A 26,291-nucleotide genomic window follows, 5' to 3' on the forward strand; every position below is an offset into this window, starting at 1 on the left:
GTTTTTCTTGTAACAATGTGTCTCGCACGTCATCAAATGTAATGGCATTCTCTATCGTTATCTTTTCTCTGTTCTTATCCATAGTGTCCGCAGCTCGTGGTCGTGCGGTAGCGTTCTCGCTTCCCGCGCCCGGGTTCCCGGGTTCGATTCCCGGCGGGGTCAGGGATTTTCTCTGCCTCGTGATGACTGGATGTTGTGTGAGGTCCTTAGGTTAGTTAGGTTTAAGTAGTTCTAAGTTCTAGGGGACTGATGACCATAGATGTTAAGTCTCATAGTGCTCAGAGCCATTTGAACCATTTGAACCTTATCCATAGTGTCGTCATTTAGAGATTCATCACAGGCTATCTCTAGTCATAAATGTTCTGACATTTCATTTTCTGTTGGGGAGTGCTGTGTGTTTTCTATGAGCTGCACTGTTCTACCGTTTTGATTATTTGCGGTAGGTGGCGGATGAAATCTTGTGTCTGGTACATTCATACGATAACTTGGTTGTTGTGCACTGTTTGAATTTCAATGAAAATTATCATTGTAGAATGTCCTTTGCGGTCGGTGTTCGTTTTCTCTCCTTCTGTCGTCATAACTATGGTTATACGGCGAGGCACGCATGTTTCTCTGGAAAGGCTGTCTTTGTTCGTTTTGTGTATTTTGCGGCTGTCCCATGTAATTGTTTGCACCTGTCGCCTTTTCTTGGCGATGAGTCATGTGGAAGCTTGACCAGTTCGGCATTTCCTGTCGTATATGTGTCGTGTTATTTGGATGGCTTTGTTGTTGTCTTGAATTGTAATGTACATTGTTATTATACTTCTGTTCATTGAATCCCTGTGTGTATTCTTGATTAAAGTTTTCATTTTCGCTGCGAAAGCGTTTATTATGATTGTTATTGCCAAATCGTGTTTGCTCAAAATTATTATTGTTTGTCTGGTTTGCGTTATGTCGTGAAAAGTTCTTATTAACAAACGCATAATCTGCCTGGTGTACCTCTAGCAATTGCAGGATGTCTCTAAATGCGTACACGCTGTCCTTTATCTGGCCTGTTAATAATGACACTTTCAATGCTCTGGGGAGTTTTGAAATACACAACTGTGTTAATGCGGATTGACTGTATGGCTCATTGAGGTATTCGTTTTGTTCAACCATATGCTCGAAAAATTGTGTGATTGTTGGGAAAGTAGAATTCTCGAAATTTGGTAGACTAATTAGCAGATCTTTAATGCTACTCTGTGTGGTATTTGACCAACATGCTGCTAGAAATGCTTCCTGGAATGCTTCTACTGAAAAACACTATCTAGCAATTGGTCGCATTCTTCTTACTGGTTCCCCTTCAAGAAAACTAATAATAAATTCTAGCTTATGTTTAACTGGCCATGACGGTGGGAGTGCCGAATTGAATTGTTGGATCCAGTTCAGTGGATGTATTTGCGTCCTGTTGTTTTTAAATGTTTTAAACTTTCTCACTGAAAGGAAATGCTTGTGGTCGAAACCGTCATGTCTTTGTGTGTAACAATTTTCTTAATGTTGTGAATATGAATTTGTGTGTCTTTCTGCCTGGTTAAGATCTCTTACTCTCTGAAGCGTACCGACGTTATATGTATTGTGCATCTGAGGCATGTTGTAATGGTGTGTGTTCTGTTGGAATTGATTGTTTGCAGTTGTTTCTTGTGTGTCAGCTATCCTTTGCTGTAAAGAATTGGTTTTCAGATGTAACAAATTATTACGTGATTCTAGGTCTGCGATTGTTTGTTGCACATTTGTAATTTGCGTATCTTTACTATTAGAAATCTGTTGAACTGAGACTGGAGTAGTGTCATCTGATTTACTCTCATTGGTAGTATCTAACAGGTCTATTCTTGTAGTGAATTCGTTGATCTTTTCTGTCAATTCGTTTCGTAATTTACGATTACTTTTGGTTACTTTCTTAAAATCTGCTTTCAAATTTTCTGAGTTTTGATTGATTTCTATGTGTTTCATTCTGTCAGTTAGTGTCAGAACTTCTTCTGTTAATTTATCCCTAATATTCTGGATTTCAGTGTCTGTAGAAATTTTCGCCTCAATTGCGTGTGATTGGATTTCCGTGAGCCTCTGTTGTATTTGAATATTTGTCTCCTTAACCGTCTCGATTTCTTCTGAAATCGAGTGTATGTAATTGTCCACGTAAGTTTTTCCCTGAGCAAACACTTTCTTTTTGTCGTCCTGTCGCTGTTTATTAATTGTTTGTAATAGTTCTTTTCGTTCTTTATCCTGCTATCGCACCAGTTTGCGGTGACGTATCATACACTTTTCTGTGTGATTGTTAAAACGTTCATCAATGTGAGAGTTTTGTTTACAAAAGTTCTCTGTCATTGTTTCTCGTATGCTAACCGCGAATGCTTCATGTTTATCTGTTATTTCTTGGACCTTGGCGTGCAATTATTGGTTTGAATTTTCAGCGACTACCTTGATTTCGTTTTTTAGGTCTGCTGATTCTTGTGCCCTTCTGTTAAAGTTTTGATTCATGTCTTGTCTCATTTGTAGCAAAAATGCCATTATTGGATCCGTTTCGGATTGACTTCTGTGTGTATTTGTATTCGTTGTTAAAGGTTGTACATCTGTGTTCATTTGAACAAACTCAGACGATTGTAATCGTGTCACCTCTTCCGTGGTTTCGGAATTTTTGTCCATGAAACTGTGGTATCTGTTACGCAGGTTGTGTATCTGTGTACCGTTTGAATCTGTTTCGACACGTAATGGAGTCACACTGTTTGACTGCACTATAGTGGTTTCGTTACTGAAACTATAATGTCTGCTACGCGTAATTTGTGGCTGTGGAGCGTCTATTGTATTTTTTTTTTTTTATTTTTTCATTTGGCCTGTGAATGTGTACTCAATTTAGCCATCAGCAACACATAGTGACAATGTACACATAATTGAATAAACAAATACAGAAATGCATATTTACAAGAATAAAAAGCTTAACTGTTACAGTTTTGTATACAATGTTTTAAAAATTGAATTGTATTGGAAAATAATTAAAAGTGTCTTGGCTTACAATTCACACCACTTCTGAAATATCTTCATCAGCAAGACATATTTATAATTTATGTACACCATTAAAACCTACAGATTTTGACCAGTACTCTTGATGAAGTTAACTATCACTTTATATAGACGAACGTCTTTAGTACACAAAAGAGGAGAAGCTGATTGAGGAAGATGGTAGCCCATACTCAGCAATGTCTTCAGAAAGACCAACCGTTCACGGTCAAATTTAGGGCACATAAATAAGATGTAGTTGACATCAGCTTCCGACTCAGAATCACACTCACATGCTGGTGAACTGTAAACGTTGATCCGATGTAGATGTTGTGGGAAAGAGGCATGATTGAAGTGGAGTCTTATGATGGTAGAAATCGTGGATCGGTCCAGATGTGTCCTCATGAACCACGGCTGTGAAGGAATCCGAGATTGTAGCACTGCGTAATAACCGCCTTTTGTCTGTTGAGAAACGTTCCACATTTCCTGCCATTGTTGTCTTGCGTGATCTCGTAAGTAGTCTGTATAAGGAAGGTGCAGATCCAGGACAGTGCTTACGGTTGCCGCTTGTTTGGCTAATGCATCAGCTTCATCATTATAGAGGATACCCAAGTGGGAAGGTACCCATAACAAATGGATCGTCCGGCCCGTGTGTGTGCTGCAAATATATTCAGATATCACATCCAAGATATAACTGTTGGTTGTTTTGTTCCATCGACTGTACTGAATGTTTTTAAGAACGCTTTGCGAGTCAGATACTATCAATATCTTGGGGAAGGAAGTGCTAGAGACAAACTTAAATGCTTCCAAAACTGCCACTGTCTCCGCCGTAAAAATAGAAGTGCTCGTAGGCAGTTTGAAGGTTTTGCGGATCTGGATCTGAGGGCAGAAAAAAGCGCATTTAAAAACAAATTATTTTGCACTAATGTCTCATTATCAGTTGGCATTTCTGAAGTTGATTGTTCGTCAAAAGATTCCATATTATTACTGCTCTCGAATGTCTGTTCACCTAATGTTTCACTACCGGGTTATTCACACGTATTATTTCTGTCTATTCGTGAAAAGAATTTCTCGTCACTATTTTCTACACTTTCATCGCTTTGAGAACGAGTAATTATTCTGCGGGACATTGTCTATAATAAACACACGCAACAAACATATCATTGTTCAAAGCGGATTTAACACTGAACAAACACTTTTCAACGCAGAATCAATAGACAAACAGAATTGCCGATGGGCTGTGAATTAAAGGTATACAGTTTAGTATAAGCGTTGCGCCACTTAACACTAGCTTATTCACACAATTGTCAGAGTCAGTATATACATTTTCACAGTAGATTTACTAAAGAGTCTTACCGATTGGATGTCGCCAAGTGAAACCTTCCCGTCTCCTCTCTATACCTCTTTTGTTAGTGTAACCTTCCCTTTTACAATAAACTATGAAACCTTTCCTTAGGATTTCTAGCTCTTGCTTAATAATAACAAATGAAATCTTCACTTTGAAATTTATTCTCTTTCTCTATCTTCGCATACAAATTTAATTGCTGCTTATTAAAAGTGATTTTCTGATTATTTCGACGAAACATAGAATGTGTCGTCGTCGTGTCCCTTAGTCGTTATCTGCAATACCCAAAACTGTTCCTTACCTTTTTTACTGTTACTGGATCGCCATCTGACTGCTACATCGAACTGCGACATGAATATACTTACTCTGTTTTACTATACCCTATTAGCTGCTGGTGGGCTTTCATAATAAGTGGCTGTATTTATTACCAAAGCTGACGTTATTCTTTAAAAGCAAAGCTGACGTTATTCTATAATTAATTTGACTGAAATTACGTAATTCATAGTTAAACTTTTTCTTGACAAGAATAAAATTTTGCAAAGTTTTACGTTGATGGTTTTTGGGATGAATTATAATTAGAAATGCAATATTGCTGGCAAAAGTTAATTATATTCTGAATGAAATGATTTTACAAACGTTCAAATGGGACTTACTTTTTACAATAATCTTACAACTAGCAATGCGCAAACATACCTTCAGTAGTCTTAAGTTTCTCAAAAAATTAATTCAATAATATTAGTTCCTCTTATTATAATAGTTAGCTGATGTCTCTGTACATCCGTTTATAATCTATTGTAAATCATAGCTAGTATTTGGCATGCACACCGCTCCTCTCAACCTCTCGCTTCAGACCAGCTACCGACTCGCTTCACTTCTCGCTTACTACTGACTTCCTACGAACGCTAAAGCGCCGTTTCTCCTGCCAACAATGCTTTCTGGTGCTGACAATCCCTGCTACCATTACAAAATGTATCAATGCGCGGTCTTTCCCGCTCATCTCTTAAAATGTATCCATACGCGGTCTCTCCCGCCCTTTTTAAAATTATATGAATTTGCGGTCTCTCTTGTCAACAATACTTTGGTACAGACATTCCCTGCTACCACAATTATTTCCAACACGACAAATATTAATTATTCCTACTTAATCCTATTAATAAAATATAAACATCTTTCATAAATTGTGATTTGACAATAGACAACAGAAATATACATGTCTTACACAGCTGCTGACCTGCTAAATTGTAGCTAAATGATAAAAGATCTTTCTTTCTATGTATTCGCAGCTCATTACACTTGTCTACAATGAGATTCAATTGCCATTCCCTGCACCATGCGTCAATTCGTTGCAGATCCTCCTATATTTCAGTTCAATTTCGCACTGTTACAACCTCTCGATATACTACAGCATCATCCGCAAAAAGCCTCAGGGAGCCTCCGACGTTATTCACAAGGTCATCTATATATATTGTGAATACTAACGGTCCTAAGACACTCCCCTGCGGCACACCGGAAATCACTCTTATTTCGGAAGACACCTCTCCATTGAGAATGACATGCGGCGTTCTGTTATATAGCAACTTTTCAATCCAATCACACAATTGGTATGATAGTCCATATGCTCTTACTTTGTTCATTAAACGACTGTGGGGAACTGTATCAAACGCCTTGCGGAAATCAAAAAACACTGCATCTACCTGGCAAGCCATGCCTATAGCCCTTTGAGTCTCGTGGACGAATAGCTCGAGCTGGGTTTCACACGATCGTCTCTTTCGAAACCCATGCTGATTTCTACAGAGTAGATTTCTAGTCTCCTGAAAAGTCCTTATACTCGAACATAATACGTGTTCCAAAATTCTACAACTGATCTACGTTAGAGATATAAGCCTATAGTTCTGCACATCTGTTCGACGTCCCTTCTTGAAAACGGGGATGACCTGTGTCCTTTTCCAATCCTTTGGAACGCTACGCTCTTCTAGAGACCTACGGTACACCGCTGGAAGAAGGGAGCAAGTTCCTTCGCGTACTCTGTGTAAAATCGAACTGGTATCCCATCAGGTCCATCAGCCTCTCCTCTTCTGAGTGATTTTAATTGTTTTTCTATCCTTTGCCATCTGTTTCGATATTTACCATTTTGTCATCTGTGCGACAATCTAGAGAAGGAACTACAGTGCAGTTTTCCTCTGTGAAACAGCTTTGGAAAAAGACATTCAGTATTTCTTCCTTTAGTCTATCATCCTCTGTTTCAGTACCATTTTGGTCACAGAGTGTCTCGACATTTTGTTTTGATCCATCTACCGCTTTGACATAAGACCAAAATTTCTTAGGCTTTTCTGCCAAGTCAGTACATAGAACTTTACTTTCGAATTCGTTGTATAGGTTTTGTAGAGACGCTAAACATCGCTTATGATGTTGTGTTAGGTCAAAAATGATTCAAATGGCTCTGAGGACCATGGGACTTAACATCTTAGGTCATCAGTCCCCTAGAACTTAGAACTACTTAAACCTAACTAACCTAAGGACATCACACACATCAATGCCAGAGGCAGTATTAGAACCAGCGACCGTAGCGGTCGCGCGGTTCCAGACTGAAGCGCATAGAACCGCTCTGCCACAACGGCCGGCTTCAAGAGTAGTGCAGTTGTACCGAAGCGGCTTTCTTTTCCTATGTATGTGCAATATGTGACATTTATTTACGTTATTGATCAACTTCCAGAGGCTTCACCATCGATCTGTCTTCTGAAGGTCATTCTGCAAATCTTCTAGTCTCTTCTGGAGTTGCTACTTCGATACAGATACCGCGTCATCTGCGAATAGTCTTAAATAGCATGCGACGCTTCCTACTAGATCATTTATGTACATTGTAAACAATCACTCCTGTCACACTTCCTTGGGGTACTTCGGAAATTACCTTTAAGTATTTCGATTTTGTTCCGTTAAGAGCGACGTGTTGAGGTCTATCTGCAAGAAAGTCTTGTATGCAGTCGCATATCAGGTCGAATACTCGGTAAGTCGGTATGTTGTTTCACTAAATTGAAGTGTGGGAGTTATCAAATGCGTTCCTGAACTCATGAAACACGGCATCAACCTGAGCGCCGTTGTCTACAGCGCTATGGAGGAACAGAGCGAGCTGAGTTTTGCAAGATCGCTGTTTGGGGAATCCGTGTTGGGTTTTATAGAGGACATTTTTCGTTCTCCAAACGCGTCACAATACAAGAGCATAAAACAGGTTCCATAACTGTGTAACAGACTGCCGTCAGTGATGTATGCCTATAATTATATGCATATGTCTACGATCCTTTCGGGAACACACCGAGCGAGGTAGCGCAGTGGTTAGACACTGGAGTCGCATTCGGGAGGACGACGGTTCAATTCCGTGTCCGGCCATCATGATTTAGGTTTTCCGTGATTTCCCTAAATCGCTCCAGGCAAATGCCGGGATGGTTCCTTTCAAAGGGCACGGCCGACTTCCTTCCCCGTCCTTCCCTAATCCGATAAGACCGCTGACCTCGCTGTCTGGTGTCCTTCCCCAAACAACCCAACCCAACTTTCGGGAACAGAATTGACCTGCTCTTTTTTCCAGTCGCTAGGTACTCTTTGTCGCACCAACGATGTATCATAAAATACTAATAGAATGTGAGCAAGCTCTTTGGCATAAGCTTTGTATAACCTTAGAGGTATCTCAACTCATTCTGATACCTTTCCACTAGCGAGTGATTGAAGGTGTTTGTTCCACAATCAGTTATTTCAATATCTGCTATTTCTAAGGTCGTACGCTACGGTATTACGCTCTTCCGCTGTGAAACAATTTCAGAAGACGGAAGGTAGTATTTCTGCCTTCTCTCGGTCATTTTCCGGTGCCGTTATGGTCACTCAGTGACTTATTTTTACATAAGACCAAAACCACTTAGAGTTTTTACTCAGGTCGGTTGACAAAGTTGTATTTTCGAAGTCATTGAACGCTTTTCTCGTTTACCTCTTTACGCTCATTTTCGCTTCGTTCACCTGTTGTTCCCAGGTAGGTCTTCAGTTGAATTTCAGATGAAGCCTTCTTTGTTCAGGGAGCAGTTTGCAAACACGGTTATTAAACCGCGGTGGGTTTTTCCCATTCATTAAGACCTTGATCGGATTGTGTTTCTCTAAGCCGTATTAAACGATGCTTTTGAATATTTCCGTTTCTGCTCCACGTCTTCGTCCTCATCACTGAATATTTGATGCTGCCTACTCAGATAATGTGCAATTTGTACCGTGTCACTCTGGCTAATCAGAAACATCTTCCTACCTCTCTTGAGATTCCTTGTAAAACCATTAGCTGTTGTTAGTCTTATGATCGAGCACTGATACCTTCCTCTACGTTAACTGATTCGATAAGTTCAGATCTGTTTATTGCTAGGAGGTCTAAGAAGTTACCTTCATGAGTTGTTTCTCTAACTATCTGCTGAAGTAATTTTCGGAAAAACATTCAGAATAATGTCTCACGAATCCCTGTCTCTGGCACCAGCTTTGATAGCATGGCTCTCCCAGTTTATACCTGGAAAACTGAAGTCACGCCCTGTTACAAAAACATGATCAGAAAAGCTACAAATGATATCCAAGTTCTCTCTGAAACGTTATACCACTGCAGTTCGTGACCTGGGCGGTCTATAAAAGCACCCGATTACCACATTTGACCGACCACTGATGCTTAACTTCACCCAGATTAGTTCACGTTCAGTATTCGTGATAACCTCGGTAGGTGTCATCGAGTTCCTTACTGCGATAAATACGATTCAGCTATAAGCCACTAACCTATACTTACGATAAATAATCCAATCTGAAATTTTGATTTTTTTGAATGCCGACCAGATGTTGGTTGGCAAAAGTGAAAAACTCGTCCGAAGCCATTGGTGACTGAGCGTCTTTTGGGATCTGTTTACGAAATAAATACTGCGCTATGAAGACACGTTTCATTTACCAATATTGATGTAGCCAATAGTTACAAAAATGTGACAGTGTAAGTTAACTCCGGTAACAGAGACCTGCAGTCGACAGTAACCATAAAGGTCATCACATAACACGATTTTGATGACGTTAAGAAGTTGGATTTATGGGGACTCCGCGTAGGTAACACCAAGTACCAGAAAACAAATATCGGCGACACCCATCCATGATATATAAGCGGATGTACCTACGTCACTTCTCCTCATAAACCACTGGACTGATTTCAACCAAACATGGTCCACATAATAAATGTCAGTTTATTCAACGACACATATTACGTACAGTATTCACATATACTACTTAATTTACTTGAAAAATAAAAAATATATATTGATGAAATATACTAGGTGTTTCCGTAAGAGCGTCCAAATATTTTACAGAACATAGAGGATGCTAAACTGAAAATCGGAGGCAGGGAACCTTGGGTAGGAGAAGCCAGCTTAAGGAGATAATAGGAGTAAAATCACATTACTGTGTACTTTTTATTTAAATTAGTTAACTGTAAATACCATCATTGACACAATGAATGTACCATTTTTACCGTATCTTAGAAAACGGGCTAAAACTGACGGCCGTCAACTTCCACTATTTTTTACCGTATCTTAGAAAACGGGCTGAAACTGACGGCCGTCAACTTCCATGCATGCATAACATCGGCGAACAAGATTCTGACGCACCCTGAGAAATATCCCTGCGTGTTTCGAATCACATGACAGGCAGATACAATTTTGGCAGCTAATTCCATCTCCGTATCCACTAGGATCTCATACACAAATGACTTTAAATATCCCCGTACGAAATTATCAGGGGATTCAGGTCAGGTGACCTCGCAGGCCGTGGAATAGGACATCCCCTTCCAATCCAGCGACCAGGAAATACTGTACCGGAACTCCTCCAGTGTATTGTACTGTACGTCTCTGAACAGCACTGAGTAATAAACGGAGCTGTCATTGATTCTTAGCACGTTCTCGATCGCGTTCTCGCTTCCCGAGCACGGGTCACGGGTTCGATTCCCGGCGGGGTCAGGGATTTTCACCTGCCTCAAGATGACTGGGTTTTTGTGTTGTCCTCATCATTTCATCATCATTTATGCAAGTGGCAAGATTGAACTGAGGAAATGTTGAGAATTTGTATGGGCGCTGATAACCGCGTAGTTGAGAGCCCCACAATCCAAACATCATCATCATCATCATCATCATCATCATCATCATAGCACGTTCTGTCATGGTACAATGTAAATGCGATACAACAGAGCCACTTTATGGATAAGTAAAGTAAACAAAACCTGCATCATTACTTCCTGGGAATGAGGCTAGCTTTACACAGTACGTGTAAATTTGTATGCATGTTAGTTGTAAATAAGATGGAAAATAGTAATGCTAGACAAAGTGGTAGACAAGTTTACTTCCATATCTCCTTAAGCTGACTTCTCCGATCCCAGGTTCCCTATCTGAAATTGATCAGAGGAGCATTATCTTTGTTCTGTTACATTTTGGACACTCCTAGAGAAACATCCTGTATGTACGAATATATGTGACAAATATATGTGAAATATACGTAACATTTGAGATCTTTGGAAAGTTACGGGAAAAAAAGCTCTTCCTAAACCGTTGTATCGATATCAACCAAAGTTGCTGCTTATAGTACTTACTGTCTGGAAAGAAGTACTGTGGAGGTAAGAACCAGCAGCCTGCTATTGTGATGGGGTTGATAGCATTGTGATGGTAACAGTAATTGGGGAAGTGGAGACAGACAGAGGGGGGAGGGGGAAAAGGACGAGATCTACTCAGACGGTGGGTGGTGGGGGAGCAGGAGGTGGATAAAGGGGGGTGGGAGAAGGAGGAAATGGACAGAGAAATGGATGAAGAGAAAGATTAGAGGAGATGAGCAGAGATTGGAGGGAGGAGGAGAACAGAGAGAGAGGATTAACAAATAGACAGAAAGAGCGGATAAAGAGATGGATAGAGAGAGGATGGAGAAAGAGATTGGCTAGGGATGGGGTTGTAGATAGAGGAGGGAAGAGGAGGGAAGAGGAGTTGGAATTAGAGGTGGGTAGTAGGTGGTGGACAGAAAGAGGGGGAGGAGCAGATGGACAAGGAAAAGGAAAGGAGGAGATGGACAGAGGGGAAGGGGTTAGGAAGAGATGGGCAGACCGGAAGGGAAGAGATGGACTAACAGAAGACTTAAATAAATGCAAACTTTGGGCGACGCCAAGAACTGAGCTATTCCGTTATACATCGAATAACGGACTGATCCAGCAATTCTGTACGACTCTGTCATTCAGTCTTCACCGCTATTTGGCTAATGCTGGACGTATGATCCGCTGTGCGCAGGTGATCACCATCTTCTCGGCGTCCAACTACTACGAGCTGGGCTCGAACAAGGGCGCCTACCTGAAGCTGGTGGGCAGTGAGCTGTCGCAGCACTTCGTGCAGTTCACGACGGCCACGTCGCGCGCCAAGCGACTCACCTTCCGGCAGCGCGTCGGACTCGTCGAGAGCTCCGCCATCCGGGAGCTCAGCACGCAGATACTGGCCTGCCGGGACGCGCTCCTCGCAGAGTTCCGAACTCACGATCCCGGCGACACAGGTGAGCTGCAACTCCCGTATCGGTGACGTCGTTCACCTGAGGCAGGATTTATCACTGTAACGCCAGGGCCACTTTTCTTCAATGTCCGATCGGTCGCGCAGTTAAAGCCACACCAAAAATCTGATGAAGCATTGTGCACATCAGTTGCACAGTGTCTCGAGTATGCACGTCGCGTCGATAGCGTCACGTCACATGTCTCACTTCTGAGTGCACAGTGAGCGCATAAACATGTGCAGAACAGTAGAGTCTCCAGCCAAGTGTAAAGTGCGCCCTGTCATTCAGTTTCTTCATGTTGAGTGTTTCCGCCTGATTTCAGGCAGCCCACATAACGTAGCTGTCATGCTTGACAGCAATGTGCGGCAACGGTGCAGGCACTTTGAAGCAGGTCGTACAGTCGTACAGACGATAATGTTACACATGAATGTGTGGTGTCTGTTCCTGCCGAAACCGCAGCTGTGATACATTATGTGTAAAATGAAGGTGGAGAGGGGAAGAAAGGAAAGGAGAGGGAGTTGATCACTGCTGTCACCTGCATCTGAACATTAGGAGGAATCGGCGGCGAAGAGAGAAAATGTGTACCGGACCAGGATTCGAACCCAGGACTTCCTGCTTACTAGGCAGGTGCCCTAACCACTGTGGCATATGGGACACAGTGTTATCGCAACTGCACGAACTATCTCGGCAAGCCTTATGGCCGATCCACATTCCCACCCGAGCGCCACCTATCTGCATTCCCCGTCCATTTCCTCCAAGTTCGCTACTCTGAGATTCCCACAGGAAGTCCGACATGTTTGTGCATCCGCATAGAAGAAGGTGGATCCATTGCTCACACCCAGACCTCCAGATGTCAGACACTCATATCGGTACCAAACGTTGTACGTCGACAGACTATCAACCAAAACTCTAATGTAGTTCGTACTACGTGCCGTTGTCCAGCAGAACGGGCGTAACGTTTATTAAAACTAACACCAGAACTATAGGACAAGAGATAAGCACAACTGTGAAAAACTAATACATAGAGCTTCCATTGGAAAGTTGGTAGAGCATTAAATCGTTGTACCGTGGGTCCTGTGTTCATACCCCGATGATGAATTTTTACTGTATGGTTTGTGGGACTACTACATACACCAAAAAAAGTTTTGCATCAACGCGGTTCCGAGAACTCCTGAAGGTAGACGTTGATTGTGGATATTTTATTACAGACACAGTTCCTTCGACTGTTCAGATGTAAACAACCATGCATGTGCAGCTCCTATTAGACGGAGGGGCCCCGACAGCTGATCAGTTCTAGTCATTCCACCAGGAAGGAGGTACATGGCTCGTGTTGTCTGTACTTCAACCATGTTGTTCGCACATGGAGGAGGTACAGAGAGACAGAACTGTCGATGACATGCCTCGCCCAGGCCGCCCAAGTGCTACTACTGAAGTGGATGACCGCTACCTATGGTTTATGGCTCGGAGGAACCCTGACAGCAACGCCACCATGTTGAATAATGCTTTTCGTGCAGCCACAGGATGTCGTGTTACAATATGCTGCATGATGCGCAACTTCACTCCCCACGCCCATGGCGAGGTCCATCTTTGCAACCACGACACCTTGCAACTCGGTACAAATGGGCCCTACAACATGCCGAATGAACCGCTCAGGATTGGCATGACGGTCTCTTCACCGATGAGTATCGCATATGACTTCAACCAGACAATCGTCGGAGACGTGTTTGGAGACAACCCGGTCAGGCTGAACACCTTAGACACACTGCCCAGCGAGTGCAGCCATGTGCAGGTTCCCTGCTGTTTTGGGATGGCATTATGTGGGGCCGACGTATGCCGCTGGTGGTCATGGAAGGCGCCCTAACGGCTGGACGATACGTGAATGCCATCCTCCTACCGATAGTGCAACCATATGGGCAGAATACTAGCGACGCATTGGTCTTCATGGACGACAATTCGCGCCCCCATCGTGCACATCTTGTGACTGACTTCCTTGAGGATAATGACATCGCTCTGCAAGAGTGGCGAGCATGTTCTCCAGACATGAACCCTATCGAACATGCCTCGGATAGATTGAAAAGGGCTGTTTATGGACGACGTGACCGACCAACCACTCTAAGGGTCTACGCCGAATCGCTGTTGAGGAGTAGGACAATCTGGACCAACAGTGCCTTGATCAACTTGTGAATAGTTTGCCACAATGAATACAGGCTTGCATCAATGCAAGAAGACGTGCTACTGGGTATTAGAGGTACCGGTGTCTACAGCAATCTGGACCATCACCTCTGAAGGTCTTGCTGTATAGTGGTAAACCATGCCATGTGTGGTTTTCATGAGAAGCAAAAACGGCGGAAATGATATTTATGTTGATCTCTATTCCAATTTTTTGTACAGGTTCCCGATCTCTCGGAACGGTGGTGATGCTAAACGTTGTTTGATCTGTGCAATACTTCCGTATGTGTGAGGAAATTAGTTTTTTACTCTAGTGTTCTGATTGTTTATCTTTTTCCTTCGATACTAAAAATGCACTAGCTGTTTCGTCTCGAGTGATGTCTGTTCTGTCACACATGTCCGACAGAACACAGCACACACCCATACAAATGTACCCTATAGGTTTGGTACTTTCAGCTAACGAAGTGAAAGTAGACTGCCAAAAGAACATTGCTACGAACTTCAAAAAGTCCTTTTACATGTCAGGAAAATGTTCTCCGATATAACAGTTTCATGCGTAAACTGTTAAAACGAATTGTCGCCAGATGGTTTTGAATGCAGGACCTTTATTTCAGTTTGCGAATGTTCTACTGAATGACAGCACACAGCATGAACTATATTGGTGTTTTGGTTGATACTCTATCTGCATACAAGGTTTGTTACCGATCTGTATGTCTGGCATCTGAGGGTTTGGGTGTTAGATAGGCGTATCAGTTATATGAATCCGTAGCTGTGATTCATTATATGTAAACTTAGAAGTAGAGAGCGGAAGGAAGGGAAGGAGGGGGAGGGGACCACTGCTGTCAGATCCCCACCTTCAATTTACAAATAATGATACAGGTAGTAAATGAAGGAAGCGAATGTAAGTTGATGATCTTGTTAACCGAGAGGATTTGGTGATTCGAGAAAATCGTCTACGAAGAACAAATAAGGACAAGGGAAGAGCAATATTATCATCAGGCATTGTCCTTTCTTAGGTCAATGCTCGGCCGCACACTGTAGCTCCTGTCTACGAAGAACAACTAAGGACAAGGGAAGAGCAATATTATCATCAGGCATTGTCCTTTCTTAGGTCAATGCTCGGCCGCACACTGTAGCTCCTGAGAAAACGCTTCTGCTGCGTTTCCGATCGGATTTGTTTGATCACCAGCCGCTCAACGGCCCCATCTGAGTTTCATCTCTATGCCCACATGAACCGCTGGCTGTAAGTGCAGCATTTTGGCACCATCAACGAGCTGCAGACTAGCGTAGAGGGCTGGCGGGAGCATAGGCGGCTGCTTTCTATGATGAGCTTATTGGAAAGTTCGTACAACGCTACGACAAAATGTCGAAGACGGGGCAGCGACTCTGTAGAAATATAGCTGTAAGTTGTGCTTAAATGTTGCAAGTAAAACATTTCTGGTTTATACTTTGTTTTCTATTTCGCGACCAATCGGAACTTGAAATACAAAAATAGCCCTTATAAAAATACTTGGCCTACTCTATTCGGTTTCCAATGTCAAGTTTTAACCATTATCTCGAAAAACGAGATTTGGTCATGGGGGTCCTTCTCTACATATTCAGACTTTTAACTTGTATACAAAAAAAAAATGTTTATGGATATTTTTATCATTCGCGTCAATCCTTTACCTTATCAGAATTTTGGATGAGAGGCAATAATGTTGGGCACTGAGACATCGGTGTGGTTCTGGGACCTCATGTTTAATCGGAGATCAGCATGATTGCGACACATCGATGAGCTGAAATCTACACATCTGAAGGCAATAAACACCTGCAAATAGCTTATAAATACAAATTAGACTACATTTAGGTCCACACTGCCCACATTCAAAAGGACATTAGTTCATGTTGTTCCGGACGGAAAAACATTCGTCGGCACTGTGGTAGGTTCTTAAATTTACTTCTGGAACAGATCGAATGGATACTACAATAAACACAAAATATTACCTCACTTTATTATAACTTGAACAAGATGAAACACTTAACTTTGAAACAGTCCATGCCCATAGGACTGTCTACATATATTTGTCATTGAACACTAACGTATCACTTGATACAGTAAAGAATAATAGTCTCTTTTCTCTGTGTACTAATTCATTATTCGTCTTGAGAAGCTTAGCCTTAGTTTAGCAGATGTCAGTTTTTTCTTCTCAGAAGGATACTACCATGATATGTTCAAAAATTGTACAAGTTGTATGTGATTATTGTAAACACAAACGGAAAGTTTGATAATTTACAGTAACTAAATCATTTATACCCTACATGTCAAGCTGTTGTACTAGCAGCTAGATGAAAATAGAAATAACAGCGTCAGATGTTGACTGACCACTGTGAAGGTCACGGGGATGTCACGTAGTCGTGTGAGACAGCGTTATCAGCACCTTATAGAGTTTTAAAGGCACCTCATCGTAGGTTTCCTTCTTCCCGCTCGTCGAATCAGTCGGACTGCATGGAAACCTGAGGTTCGAGTCAACACCAGAACGAATTTAACTGTTTGCTGCCTCTACACAGAGAAAAAACTTCTGAAGCTCATTTCAAGTAACTTTCATCTGTAACTAACGGCATATTATGACGGCTGCTGCTGTTAACAATAATAATAATAATAATAATAATAATAATAATAATGGACTTTCCCCACTGCTGTTCAATTGAGTGCGAGAAAAGGTGATCAGGGAATGGAGGAAAATAACAGAAGAAGAAGGAATTAGAAAAATCACAATTGGGAAAAACGGATAATCTTTGTATTGATTTTCTGACTTTTGCAGATGATCTTGTCATCTTCGCTGACTCTATACTGGATGCAACAATGCAGATAGATCTCTTACAGGACACAGCTTCAAAGGCAGCACATGACAGGTGTGAAGCAACGAAATTTATGGAAACTGATTATGGCAGAATAAAAAATGCTACAAAATTTAAATATCTAGGTGAAATAATGCAGCTAGTGCTTTAAACAAACAAGCGAACTTAGCAAGGGTAAGGAAAATGGATTTGCCTTTTCCACTAACAAAAAAACTATATAACAAGAAATTTATTCCCATAAATGCGAGACTTCAGTACTACAGTACTGTCACTAAACCAGAATGGCTTCATGCATCAGAATGCCTTTCGTTAAATACAACCACGCATATGAAATAGAAAATAAGGAAAGGAAAAAACAAGCAAAATCTTGGGGCCAAAATTTGAGAATGGAAATGGAAATAAGGAATTTTATGAAAAAATAAAGCGAATATCAGACACGGTGAGGTGAGAAGAGTTGGATTATACGGACACCTAAAAATGCACGGAAGACATACATTTGCAACTGACAGCTGAATTTTATTTTGAAATATGTACTACAGTTGCTGAGGTATAACAGGTACGAATAAAATAATAAATTCTAGAACATTACTGGAAGTAGATGATTATGAATTTACTTCATATGCCAAGCGATATGATAGCAAAATTATTATGGCTCAAAATGGTTCAAATGGCTCTGAGCACTTTGGGACTTAACATCTGAGGTCAGGAGTCCCCTAGAACTTAGAACTACTTAAACCTAACTAACCTAAGGACATCACACACATCCATGCCCGAGGCAGGATGCGAACCTGCGACCGTAGCGGTCGCTCGGTTCCAGACTGAAGCGCCTGTAACCGCGTGGCCACACTGGCCGGCCAATTACTATGCTCCACACACACAAAATGCTTTCAAATATAGACTCATTTGATGAACCAACTTTCATCGACTCACATTTGGTCTTCTGTATATTTTATAGTTCATATCAGAGGATCATAGAGAGCAGTGGTGTCATTGTAGATTACTTAGTGAGAGTAATTTCAGAAAAACTGATTACCGACGCCTAAGAGTTAATTTTCCTTCAAGCGTCACTTTGGTGAACATCGGAACGTATTAGTTTATAGTGTTGTCAGACAGGAAAGGAGTATTCTTGCTGGGGAAGCAGGGAAGCTTTTATTCTTTTAGCAGCAGATGTAAGAGGTAAATTTGATTACGGGTGGGGCCGGTGGTTAAATTAGTTAGAGTGAGAAACACAGACTGTGTGTGCTTTAATTCACCTAAGTATAACGCTATGTATTATCGAAGCAGTATCGCACTTTAGCTCCTAATTAATTCGCGGAAGTCGAAGAATTGTGGGTTGCTTTATCAGTCTAAATATGATTTAGAAAGTTTTAACTAAATGAATAAAAGTAATTGCTCTTCGTTGTGCAGTTATGTACAAGGCCTCCTCTTCTACGATATATGATCAAAATAAGCATTAATAAAAAGTACTTTCTACCTTCCCAAAAATCCATTATTAAAAATTATAATTTACGTAGGTTTGATAGTACACATCGTGGATGCGACGGTGCATTTGTTAAATGGTATAATCCTTACTATGAGAATCGTTCTTCTAGAACGAAACAACTGTATTGTGTTGGGCAACGCGTAGTCATAAGAAAACATACATCGATAAAATCAGTGCTCTGAGAACCCCTGTGTATCTAGGCGTGCATCTCGGGGTCCGTTCTGAGGTGCACGGGTTATTTGCTTCTATGTCCTGTCTCTCCAGCCAGTATAAATTCCAACAATCTCACTTTAAATGTGCCACAGACGTCTAAAATTTTAATGATGGTAACAATAAAGTATTAATAATAATTTGTTTACTTTAGTGCTTAATATATTGCTGTACCATAATTTGCAAAAACTGCAGTTCAGAAAAATACATTAAGACAGTTTAAAAGCGTTCGTCTGAAAATTTATCAGTTCATATGATGTACAATTGATTTCAGAAATCAACTCTCAACTTCGACATAATTCATACTTTATATGATGTAAAATTGAAGTAACCATTCACTGTTATCACTACTTTACTTGTCACTAAACATGTTATCACTCGACAGGAGACTAAGTCAATACGTTCCTGTAACTGACGAAAGTGCTGTTTCATCCAGTCATATCTCCTTCCGTACGTGGGGGTCCGTTTTACAGTCTTATCGCTTCTTTTATCCATATTTTTCACTCAGTTTCTGTCTAATTCTTTATTTTTCTATTTTATTTATTTACTTATTTTGCCGCTTCCACCTGTGGTTTCAGGAATCTTCTGAAACTAGTTGTTGTGAGCCTTTTTTCTGGATGTGATGTTTTCTACATCCCCCAGTCACATTGCAAGTGCATTCATGTGGACTAGCTCTCAGGCAAGTTTCCTGAATCGTATCCGAAGATGGTAGTTTTCTATAATCGCTTACCATTCTTGAGACCCTTATTTTACACACTACTTTATTTTCCCAATGTCAACATAGAAGTTTGGAAATTATCTGTAAAAACATGGCTGCGCGTGATTAGCCGAGCGGTATAAGGCGCTGCAGTCATGGACTGAGCGGCTCGTCCTGGCGGAGGTTCGAGTCCTCAGATTGTTCAAATGGCTCTGAGCACTATGGGACTTAACATCTATGGTCATCGCTCCCCTAGAACTTAGAACTACTTAAACCTAACTAACCTAAGGACATCACACAACACCCAGTCATCACGAGGCAGAGAAAATCCCTGACCCCGCCGGGAATCGAACCCGGGAACCCCGGCGCGGGAAGCGAGAACGCTACCGCACAATCACGAGGTCGAGTCCTCCCTCGGGCATGTGTGTGTGTTTGTCCTTAGGATAATTTAGGTTATGTGGTGTGTAAGCATGACGTTAGCAGTTAAGTCCCATAAGATTTCACACATATTTTACCATTTCTTTTTGTTATAAAAATATGAACGCTTTTAATAAAATGCTCTCGGCAGGGAGGGGGGAAGGAGGGTGTTTGGTATGATATTCATAAACCATCTCTTTCCTTGATTTCATACCTGTATGTATAGTCCTTTTTTAGGGTTCTGTATCTTAAACGGTAAAAACGGAACCGTTATAGGACACTTTGTTATCCTTCTGTCAGTCTGTCTGTCCACCTATTAAAAACTCTTTTTCTGGAAGGGTTAGGCGTATCAAGTTGTTATTCATATCAGGTATTCAGGTCTACTACTCCTTGGCGATGTACAAAAGTGAAGCTTTAATGACAATGCAATCGAAAGATGCGGCCCTTTATGTAACAAGTTTGATAGTCGCAATCTCACTCATTGAACCTACAAGGCACTCCCCGTTGATCAAGAATAATTAAATTTGCGAAGAAGCAAATTTTCACACAAGAACCAAAGCCAAAAACCCATAAATTGTTAATTTGCAATGATATCAAGGGAAAAACATATTTGTTAAATTGTCGCTCTGTCCGTCAGTCTTTTACAACCCCTTTTTCTCAGGAACAGGTTGAAATTTGTATCATACATGAAGGTCTACAGTAGTTCGGCGACGCAATAAGTGTAATCTTCTAAGTCAGAGGAACCCAATGATATAGCTGCTTATGTCACATATTTTGATACAAACTCATTAAGACCTGTAGGGTACTTCCCTCTTAAGTACAATCACTAAATTTGCTAAGAATTAAGGTTTGACAGTACAAATCAATTGAAAAAAAATCAGAAAATTTTTAATTTGTAATTCTATCGCAAGAAAAAAATGTTTCTTTTGTATTTTGTTATTCCAACTTCAGACTTGAAATCAAAACATCCTCGCTAGTCTTGGAACCCTTAAGACCTCTATCTTGATACCATCAATGTCGATAACACGCAAAAATCGTCAAGAGTCCCACTCGCACGTGGCCAATTTCTTTTCTGAATTTGAATATTTTTCATACAGAGTACGAATTTTAAAATACATATTAGTGGAACAGTTATGACAGCGGCTATTAATGTATGTGTTCCGTGTCTGGTGGTCATAGCGAGGCTGACCACAGACAACTAAGAGAAAATTACAGGCAGAGAATCGACGATACGCTCCCGTCTCGCAGCAAACGTTTCCCGGTTGCGTGGGAGTGAGGCTGTATTTTACAGCGAGAGATGCGACGATATCGGATAGCGGACGCATCTGGACCCAGCATTTGTGTTCCGCACATAATACGTACATATCTGCGAGTTGAATAGAGATAGAATCCTCTGCCGATTGTGTGAGAGAGAATTGGTTCAGGGGTGAAAGGGAGGGATGGAGGGAGGTAATGGCGGAAGGGACCGTGTGTTTGCAATCAACCGCGCCGATATGGCAGTAATTGTTGCAAGCGTCGCAACGCCTGATTGGTAGGTGCGCCGTAATAACGCCGGGCGTATCGCACGTTCTGCAAAGCAAGCAGTCAATATTTGCTTTGTGAAGAGCGAGCAAATCATGGCGGAGCGGGCAACGATCCCCGCCGTCATGATCTCCACCCGAGAGTTGAGTAACCTGCGAATGCCGCCAAACAAAGCGACGGGGATAACGGGAGTGTACAGGATCACTCTAGAGGCGGAACGCTGGCACAAAACAGGTTGACTGGCCAGTGACCGACTTGTCCCGCGCTTCGTTAATTAACTCCCATTGCCGCATTATCTGGATTTTCCCCGTAGGCACGCGGCACCTAGTTATAGGTTTATTATGACGGAAAATTGGGAGCGCCCGCGAATAATGAGTCCATGCGAGCAAACACTGAATTTCAGTTTTTCCAATCGTATTCATAGATACGGTCGTACAGCGTTGCATCCCCAGCACTGATATCCAGCGTTTTATGAGGCGAAATGCGTTCGTGGAAAACGTTAAGCATGCAATTTTTGGAGGTAGCCCCTATTCGGTTAATAAAAACGCAAATCATCCAGAAGATGAAGTTAAAAGTTATTAGGCCGCGTCATGTTTCTTCTAAAAAGATCGACGTTTCGACCCCTCTGCTGGGATCTTCCTCAGGAACTTCTGCTGTCCGCTACTGCTAGAACACTGTCAGAGACGAGTGTCGCGTTCACTTATAAATGGGGAGTTTTCACGCGTTCGGGTTGGAGAAGTGATAGTATTGGTTAAAATTCATATGGCTACCATATGTGGACGATACATTTGTTATACGGCCACACGGCGAAGAAAAACTTCATGCGTTCCACAATTTCTTAAATGGAATTCATCCCAAAATCAAATTCACCTTGGAGGTTGAGAGTGAGGTCGGTCTCCCGTTCCTAGATGTGTTGGTATACAGAAGATCTGATAACACTCTAGGCCACAGAGTGTACAGAAAGCCGACTAACACAAACAGGTATTTAGATGCCACTTCGCACCAACACCCAGCCCAGAAGCAAGCCGTACTCAACACTCTGTTTTCACGTGCCTTCCGTATCAGTGATGACGACAACTTGGAATCGGAGTTGAATTTTTTAAAGAGGACATTGAAGGCAAATGGGTACGATAGTTATTCAATCGACAGGGCTTTTAGGCGGGATATTTATACCGCTAATAAGAATGACGAGGAACCGCCTTCTCACTCCGTCAGGTTACCGTTCGTTTCTGGGGTCACTGACTGCATAAGCAGAATTTTAAAGAAAAATGGTATTCAGACATCTTTCTTTAGTCAGAACAAAATAAAAGACTTTTTCCGACGGAAAACGGATGCACCTGATTGCCTCCACAATGCAGGTGTCTATCAAGTGACATGTGACTACGGCAAAGTGTATATAGGCGAAACGAGAAGAACTGTTAAAGAACGCATTAAGGAACACGAACGGCAATGCGGCTAAAACAAGGTGCAAAATCGGCAGTAGCGGAACATCATGAGAACTGTGGCTCTGACATCGACTTTAAAAACGTACTTGTACTGGCTAAAGAAACAAACATTTATAGAAGAAAGGTCGGAGAAGCGGTTGAAATTTCTAAGAATGCATCTAAGTTCAATAGAGAGGACGGCTATAGGCTTCCGGCATCGTGGCTCCCCGCCATCAAGGAAGTAAATATGCGGCCGCGGTGTATGAGCGGCATAAACAACGCGCTGCAAGTCACCTCGGCGGACAATAATATTTTGGGTAAACATTCCCCCTGTCTAGCTCTGTCCCTTTCGAATCTAGCCACTGATGACGACCAACCAATAGCGGTAGCAGGCATTTCAACCAATAGCCCTTCTCCAGCATAGTGTGCAATAGTGCCTTTCTATCCAATGACGATGGGCCGCAAATGGTGTCCAAGGGAGATGAGCTACGAACGCACCCTTGTTCTGCATCGGAGTAGGAATATTAGCCAATGACTATGGCCTACCAATGGTAGCCATATGAATTTTAATCATTACTATCACTTCTCCAACACGAAGGCGTGAAAACTCCCCCTTTATAAGTGGACGCGACACTCGACTCTGACAGTGTTCTAGCAGTAGTTGATACCAGAAAATCCTGAGGAACATCCCAGCAGAGGGGTCGAAACGTCGATCTTTTTAGAAGAAACATGACGCAGTCTAATTACCCAGAATATTTTAACTTCAGTGACAACGGCCACGAAGGCCTGCAGACTTACATCCATAAGATGTAGTCGTAAAATTCGTAAAAAACAACGAAAAAAGCGTGCCAAATCCAAACGATCGCAAAATCTCACAAGATTGGCGATCTTTTGTATATGCTCGAACTTTAGTCGTATATGCTTATAACAGATGCTGATAACATTTTCCTCGACGAAACTTTCTTTCGAAACCTGGTTGGTTGGTTTAGCGGGAGAGGACCAAACAGCAAGGTCGTCGCTCTCAACGGATAAGGGGAAGCTGGGGAAGGAAATCGTCCGTGCCCTTAGAAAGAATCATCAAGGCATTTGCCTGGAGCTATTTAGGGAAATCACGGGAAACCTAAATCAGTATCGCCGGACGCGGATTTGAAACGTCGTTCTCCCGAATGCGAGACCAGTGCGCTAACAACTGCGCCATCTCGCTCGGTCGGAAACCTCGCAGAGATTCCAAAGATATTATGGTCGTACGTAAAGTATGCTAGAGGCAACACAATGTCAACGTCTTCTCTGCGCGATAGCATTGGAAATACTATCGATGACAGCACTGCCAAAGCAGAGATACTAAACACAGCCTTCCAAAATTCCTTCACCAAAGAAGACAAAGTGAATATTCCAGAATTCGAATGAAGAACAGCTGCTAGCATGAGTAACTTAGAAGCAGATGTTCTCGGAGTAGTGAAGCAACTTAAATCACTTAATAAAAGCAAGTCTTCCGATCCAGACTCTATAGCAGTCAGACTCCTTTCAGAGTATTCTGATTCAATAGCTGCAAACTTAATAATCATATGTAACCGATCGAAGAAGTATCCGTATCCTAAGACTAGAAAGTAGTTCATACCGATATTGAAGTGGGAGTAATCCACTAAATTACAGGTCCATATCATCAACGTCGATATGCAGTAGGATTTTGGAGCGCATATTTTGAATTACCTCGGAGAGAAGGGTCTATTGACACACAGTCAACATGCATTTACGAAACAACGGATTCAGGAACAACGCAACCAGCCCGTTATTCACACGAAGTGCTGAGTGCTATTGACAAGGAATTTCAAATTGATTCCGTATTTATAGATTTGCAGGAGTCTTTTGACACCGTACCACAAGAGCGGATTGTCGTGAAATTGCGTGGTTGGTTGGTTGGTTTGGGGAAGGAGACCAGACAGCGAGGTCATCGGTCTCATCGGATTAGGGAAGAACGGGGAAGGAAGTCGGCCGTGCCCTTTGAAAGGTACCATCCCGGCATTTGCCTGGAGCGATTTAGGGAAATCACGGAAAACCTAAATCAGGAAGGCCGGACGCGGGTTTGAACCGTCGACCTCCCGAATGCGAGTCCAGTGTCTAACCACTGCGCCACCTCGCTCGGTTGTGAAATTGCGTGCTTGTGTAATATCGTCTCCGTTATGTGACTGGATTCGTGATTTCCTGTCAGGGAGGTAGTAACTGACAGAATATCATTGAGTAAAACAGAAGTTCAAATGGTTCAAATGGCTCTGAGCACTATGGGACTCAACATCTTAGGTCATAAGTCCCCTAGAACTTAGAACTACTTAAACCTAACTAACCTAAGGACATCACACACACCCATGCCCGAGGCAGGATTCGAACCTGCGACCGTAGCAGTCCCGCGGTTCCGGACTGCAGCGCCAGAACCGCTAGACCACCGCGGCCGGCTTAAAACAGAAGTGATTTCTGGACTTCCCCGAGGTATTGTCACAGGGCCTGTGTTCTTCCTAATATATATAAATGATTTGGGAGACAATCTGAGCAGCCGTGTTAGGTTTCTTGCAGATAGTGCTGTCGTTTATCGTCTAGTGAAATCATCAGAAAATCAGAATAAATCTCAAAACGATTTAGAAATGATTTCTGTATGGTGGGAAATTGGTAATTGACAGTAAATAATGAAAAGCGTTACGTCATCCACAGGAGTGCTAAAAGGAATCCGCTAAATTTCGGTTACACAATAAATTAGCAAATGTGAGGGAAGTACATTCAACCAAATACCTAGGAATTACAATTACGAACAAATTAAACTGGAAAGAACACATATGAAATTTTGCGGGGAAGGCAAACCAAAGACTGTGTTCTTTATTGGCAGCACACTTAGAAAATGGAACAGATCCACTAAAGAGAATACATGCACTACGATTATCCGTCCTCTGTTGGACTACTGCTGCGACGTCTGGGATCCTTACCAGATAGGTTTAACAGAGTGTATTGAGAAAGTTCAAAGAAGAGTGGCACGTTTTGTATTATCGCGAAATAGGGGAGAGAATGTCACTGACATGATACAGGATTTGGGGTGGATATCATTAAAACGAAGGTGTTTTTCGTTTAGGCTGAATCTTCTCACGAAATTTCATTCATCAACATTCTCCTCCGAATGTGAAAATACTTTGTTGACGCCGGCCTACATAGGGAGAAACAATCATCGTAATAAAGTAAGGGAAATCAGAGCTCGCACGGAAAGATAGAGGAGTTCGTTTTTTCCGCGCGCTGTTCGAGATTGCAGTAATAGAGAATTATTGTGAAGGTGGTTTATGAACACTCTTACAGGCCATTAAGTGTGATTTGCAGAGTGTCCATGTAGTGGTAGATGTAGACACGGTTATAAAATTCACGTACATACTACCGGTGGCTGTGGAACTAATAAGAGTAGCACTTCTCTGAAGCTGTTAGAACGACCACCTGAGCGCATTAATGTTGTTCTCGCTTAGTGTGCTACCAGGCCTCATGGGCTACGTAAGGGGGCGTTAACAGCGTCAGATGTTGACTGACCACTGTGAAGGTCACGGGGATGTCGCGTAGTCGTTTGAGACAGCGTTATCAGCACCTTAT

The 26,291-nt window shown here is 42.0% G+C and overlaps 1 protein-coding gene across 1 annotated transcript in view; it reads left to right on the forward strand.

Moving 5' to 3' along the window:
* LOC126253274 (serine/threonine-protein phosphatase rdgC) overlaps positions 1-26,291 on the forward strand; it is a 1,933,713-nt gene that overhangs the window by 1,760,577 nt on the left and 146,845 nt on the right. Inside the window, exon 13 of the mRNA XM_049954489.1 lies at positions 11,665-11,920. Coding sequence (XP_049810446.1) covers positions 11,665-11,920 — 256 coding nt within the window. The remainder of the gene's footprint in view (positions 1-11,664; positions 11,921-26,291) is intronic.

This window comes from Schistocerca nitens, chromosome 4 (assembly GCF_023898315.1).
Source record: "Schistocerca nitens isolate TAMUIC-IGC-003100 chromosome 4, iqSchNite1.1, whole genome shotgun sequence".
In the NCBI taxonomy this organism is placed as follows: Eukaryota; Metazoa; Arthropoda; class Insecta; order Orthoptera; family Acrididae; genus Schistocerca; species Schistocerca nitens.